Here is a 5,473-nt window from a genome sequence, read left to right as displayed (position 1 = left end):
GTGAATCTTTTAAAAATACCCGCCGGCCGCGTAGCAGCACCCAACATATATTGGCTCAAATTTTGTATGTTCATACTACATACAACAATATGTACCCCGACACTCTTCTTCGAAATGTTTACAAACATACACATGTGTGTTTTGATCATCTGAAATTAGCCGGCTTCAGCCGCGTCAGTTCACACGCACTATTTGGTTTGGGGCTTGGGAGCTAAAAAAGGCAGCCTTTTGTTTCCGGTGGTGCCAACTAAAGGAAGCTTTAGCTCTAGCATTGTCCCACTTCAAAAAAAGAAAATCTGGCATGTACTAATCTCAAGGCAGTTCAAAAATGATGTGCAACAATTCAAAAAAAATAAAATCTGGCATGTACTAATCTCAGGTTGTTACAAAATAATCACCACTTGTTCCTATCACTAGGGTAATGCAACTCTCTCGAAGAAAAACAACAATGATGTACAACTAAACAGGTAAGCAAAGCCCAATGAACTAACTGAAACTCAGATATCTTCCATTACTCTCTCCGAAAGAGACGCACAGGTCTCAGTGTCATATGCAAACACAAACTGTTTCTGTTTTGCTATTAACTACCAAAAAAACTCAGTGTGTAGAGTAGAATTACAAGGATTCTTAGATCATGCATCAGCAGGTCATGACAGTAGGGGGATTGTCCCCAAACCTAATCAACCAAGGAAAGAGCTTCAATGTATAAAAACTTCCTTTTTTCTATATGATCTATCTAAGAGGAAACCACAGAAGCGTTTCAGTAATCAGTATAGTGTACTCAAGTTTGCTGCGTCTTTAGTATACTCATCTAATCTACAATCTATGTCTGGAGTGTATATGTATCGAATGGGAATCGACAACATTTGAATGAGGAACGCCGTTCCAATCCACTTATACTTGCGCCACTGGCTGGTCAGGTCAGACCTCCTTGCAGAAACAGTCGACATCTGGAAGAGCGGCAACGATCTCGTCCCTGCAAAAGAGCTCACATGGTTCAGATCTACTACTACTAGACTATCCAACAGGGGAAAGGCAACAAAAATGATATCGGAATGGGAAATAACAATGGCCATTGCTACTCAAAATAATACAGAATGTCAAATACTACGCAACATCTGAAGTGCTCCGATTTCAGCATAATTTGGTTTGTCGCAACCATGATAAGGTCAGCCATTCTAGGTAGCATAACAGCTCGATTAAGCATCCTAAAAGTCGATAGATGGTAGCTGAAAATGCTGACATAAATAGGAAAACTCACATATCTTGTTGTCCTGCGCCTCCATCCGGCACACCTGGCAGTTCATCCGGAACACCTGGCACTTGTCCTGCCACTCCATTCCCACCAGGGTTCCTGTATTTGCAACACTTCCAGACTTGAGCATTCAAAGTTTGCAATTGCAAAAAAAGTCCCTTGTTCCTGAACTTGTAATATTTAAAATATATTGGGTAAGGTAAAAAAAGAAGGAAAACTCACATATCTTGTTCTGCTCCGTCTCCATCCAGCACATCTAGCACGTCATCTGGCACTGCAACCGGGGCATTTGGCACATGTCCTAGCCCTCCACCCGGGCCATTCAGCCCATGATTCCCAGCAGGGTTCCTGTATTTGCAACACTTCCAGACTTGAGCAGAGTTCACAAATGCAAAAACAAGTCCCTTATTCCTGAACTTGTAATGTTTAAAATACATTGAGGAAGGTAAAAAAGAAGGAAAACTCACATATCTTGTTGTGCTGCGTTTCCATCTGGCGCACCTGGTTCTTGTCCTGGCACTCCACCCAGGGCATTTGGCACATGTCCTGGCCCTCCATCCAGGCCATTCGGCCCATGATTCTCAGCAGGGTTCCTGTATTTGCAACATTTCCAGACTTGAGCATTCAGAGTTCACAAATGCAAAAAAACAAGGTCCCTTATTTCTGAACTTGTAACATTTAAAAATATATTGAGTAAGGTACGGCCTAACTAAATCAGTGCTCCAAAAATAAACTAATTCCATGAATTGAATTAATGAACGACAGGGACACTTTATAAGTACCCAAAAATACAAAATAAACGAAACCAACATAACCTAAATGAAACATAAAATCAAACCAGCAGCTTACAGAGAGAATAAAGGCTAGTGATGTTTACAGAATATGGTATAGGCCACCTAAATACACAACAAAAATTCAAATCAGTAGCCTAATGTGTAGCCATGTCACTAGGAAGCAAATGACAACAACAAAGCTTGGAAATCAAATTCTGGGACTGACATCCTAACTGGACAATGATGCTGGAAAAGGAGACTAGTCCACAAAGTCAAACAAAAGAGAAGTCGATAACAATCAGCAACTGACTAGTCTGAGAAATGCCAAAAATAAAGAAAGTCATAAGAGCTTAGAAGAATGTCATGCAACATTTCCACCATAGCTAACGGTAAAGATTCTGTATGTGCGAATAACACACATGAGATACTGTTTTAACAGAAATTATAGATCTACGTTTACACTATATGATAGGATAACGTAAAAGGAAGCAAAATAAAGCAACCATGTACTAAATCATTACCACAGATAATAGGGGATATAGCGGTCCACGTGAAGTCTTGCTCCGGAGATGAAGTGAGGGACCTCAGGATTCCAGTTTGATAAAAGCAGCCTCACTGTCCCAGGGAGCAAGAATCTCACAAAACCATATGACCTTCCATGCGGAATAGTCACAGACACGACAGGCCCGAAATGGCTGGAACAAACATCATAAATAATATTAACATAATGACATAGCACTTGGGATCTTTATTTAAAGGGCCTGAACGCTTAAGTTACAAGACGATACCTGAAATGCGAACGAACCTTTGATTCAGTGCATATTTCTCTACTTTGAGCAGAGACGGTGATATAAATCCGAGTTTCACTATTGAAATCCATCACATTTGGATTGTAGGCTGGTGGGGCAACCTCCAACAGGATTACATACCATTGAATGCTGTTTTGAAACATCAATGGTTATAAATCAGAATGTCTAGAAAAAGAAAAGAGACATGTCTCAATTTTTTTCAGAAAGGTAAAGAGATGTGTCTCATTGCTAATTTAAAGTGAAAAAGCAGACAACTAAAAGAGAGATATTAGAAATGAGACCACAGAAAACCTGTCATGAAACAAATAAATCGTATGAAGACGCCAGAGCAAACTCAGCAGGTGATCAGGATTCCCATCCTGTCCGTCTTGCAGAAGCTTTATGTGCAACTCAGAGCAATTCCGTGGCAAATTCACTACTGGGACAGGAAAACGATGCATCAAATGCAGAAGTACCCTGATTTGGATCTCTATCCTCCCAAATGAGTCAAGTCCATGAGAGAACCAACAGTCTGAACCATACTTGCAAGATCCATCAATCATGTAGAAGCGGCAAGGCTGGTCAGACCTCCAAACCATTTTCTGTTTCCTGCGCCATAGAGAACATCAAGGAAAATTAAAAAATAATAAATTGGTGTCATAAATAATTAATATCACGGAAACCATTCTCTGTTTCCTGTGCCACAGTAAGAAACAATGGCATGTATTCACCAGAATTTCACGTTGCCCATTTTGCACTTCAAAAAACTGAAGAACAAAAATCCAACCAGAGACCACTAGAACGTACTCCATATATTATACCATATAAACCGGCAATCAACAGAAAAGATAGGGTAAAGTAACAGTCAGGAACCATTCTAGCCAAGAACCTCCAGAATTCCATCAAAATCAGTATTGATGCACCAGCTAATCCACATTTGACCCCGCAAGAACTCATCAAGCTAAGAAAACCTGGAATCATGCTTCTGTGCCCCTAAAGCGTTAATGTACACATAGGCGGGAGTAGAAAGAAGAAAGGTAACATATTCGTGACCACGAACTATTCTAGTCCCCAAATCGCCTCCAGAAGTCAACCAAAATTGGTACGTTGTATTTGATATACTCCACAAATTAACCCCGCAACAAATCATCAAGCATAAAAAACTTGGGATCGTGCTTTTCGTGCCCCTAATCCTAATGTCCAAAACTCTTGTAACTCTCGCCGGGAAGCAGAGCAGCATGGGCGTGAGGACCAAGAACCATTCTAACCAAGCAACCTTATGCAAAATTCCACTAAACTCGGCACTGCTGTACCATATACTCCAAAAATTATCTCCGCAACAAATCATCAAGCCAAGAGAACTTGGGATCGTGCTTTTGTGCTCCTAAATCCTACTGCATATCCGAAACTCTTGTAACTCCGGCCGGGAAGCAGAGCAGCACGGGCGGGAGGACCAAGAACCATTCTAACCAAGAAACCGTACCATATTTCCACGAAAATCGGTACTGTCGTACGAAATGCAACTCAAATTAACTCTGCAAGAACTCGTGAATCCAAGAAAGTTGGAAGATTCATCTGCACCCCTGAATTTTAACGTCCAAAGGTCTTCTTACTTCGGGAAGAAGAGCAGCGCAGGAGGGAGGGGATGATCAAGAACGAAACACGATGCCCAGAACTCAACCAAATTCGGTAATGTTGTACAAGATACGCGCTTCGCAGATAAACCCCGCAAGAAATCATGCGCCAAGATCGTAATGTACAAACCTGGTCTTTCTCCGCTCCAGGAAGGGTTCAGCACACCGAGGAAGGGTTCAGCACACCGAGGAAGGGGACGAGGTGGGGGCTGTATATGATGCCTGCGCAAGCTTCTCCGCTCCGGGAAGGGTGAAGAAGAGGGCGAGGAAGAAGACGGTGAGGCGGAGGCTGTATATATGACGCCCGCGCAAGCTTTCGCCTTTGAAAGGAGACGGTAGGCAACCTCGAGTTCATAGCATTGGGCCTGGGCCTGGGCCTGTCCGGTATTACGCCCAAGGCATGACTTAAGAAGCCCCGAGCAGCATTGGGCCTGGTGCTGGAAAGGCCTCCACTTGGCCCACTAGTCCTGGCGCGCCGTCGCCTCCGATGCGGTGGGAGCCGCCGGAGAGAGAGGGGCGAGGGGAGGCGTCGGCCCAGCCGCCGCAGTTCCGCATTCCCCGTCGTGGTGGTCGGCACCGACGCCGCCGACCTTCAATTTCACGGAGGGGGCGGCGACCAATCTCGCCGTGGAGCGTCGCTGCGGAGATGCCCGGTGTCGAGCGGAGCTGGGTTGAGGACAGAGCAGCGGCGTTGCAGATGCTCGGCCTGGATCAAAGCGACGGAGGTCGGTGGAGAAGAGAGAAGCGAAGGTGGTGCGCCATTGCGGTGGCTGGCGCGCCTCTGCAGGAGTCTCGTGGTGGGTCGTGTGAGGAAGAATCGCATGCCTTCAGTCAAGTAAGCAGTGGGCAAGTCCAATCAATAAAGAAAAACCATTGGAACTAATCCCGGCCATTTTAAGGGCATCTCCGTCGCAAATGTCTCTGGTATATATGTCCGGACATGATACCTAAGGAAGTCATATAATGCTAATCACAAAGTATTCGTTTGGTTGTGGTAATGTCGAAGGCAGGTAGTGCTGCCTT

At 44.1% G+C, this 5,473-nt stretch overlaps 1 protein-coding gene across 1 annotated transcript; it reads right to left on the bottom strand.

Annotated features, from left to right (window-relative positions):
- Positions 1 to 556: 556 nt before the first annotated feature.
- LOC123049089 (putative zinc finger CCCH domain-containing protein 51) lies at positions 557 to 5,267 on the bottom strand. The gene is made up of 8 exons (XM_044472079.1): positions 4,581 to 5,267; positions 3,129 to 3,425; positions 2,817 to 2,966; positions 2,550 to 2,723; positions 1,723 to 1,848; positions 1,478 to 1,603; positions 1,262 to 1,354; positions 557 to 976 (listed from the first exon to the last, which is right to left on the bottom strand). The coding sequence occupies exons 2-8, from the start codon at positions 3,413 to 3,415 to the stop codon at positions 922 to 924; spliced, it is 1,011 nt and encodes a 336-aa protein (XP_044328014.1). The 5' UTR covers positions 3,416 to 3,425; positions 4,581 to 5,267; the 3' UTR covers positions 557 to 921.
- Between the last annotated feature and the right edge of the window lie 206 nt (positions 5,268 to 5,473).

This window comes from Triticum aestivum, chromosome 2D (assembly GCF_018294505.1).
Source record: "Triticum aestivum cultivar Chinese Spring chromosome 2D, IWGSC CS RefSeq v2.1, whole genome shotgun sequence".
NCBI classification, from domain to species: Eukaryota; Viridiplantae; Streptophyta; class Magnoliopsida; order Poales; family Poaceae; genus Triticum; species Triticum aestivum.
The sequence above is the reverse complement of the archived record's forward strand: the minus strand, read 5'-3'. Positions and strand labels throughout refer to the sequence as shown.

Coding starts and splice junctions, on each gene's coding strand:
- LOC123049089 (XM_044472079.1), bottom strand. CDS start 3,415: ATGGTTTGGAGGTCTGACCAGCCTTGCCGCTTCTACATGATTGATGGA. Junction 2,724..2,816: donor AAGGTTCGTTCGCATTTCAG/GTATCGTCTTGT, acceptor TGTTTGTTCCAG/CCATTTCGGGCCTGTCGTGT. Junction 1,604..1,722: donor AACGCAGCACAACAAGATAT/GTGAGTTTTCCT, acceptor TTGCAAATACAG/GAACCCTGCTGGGAATCATG.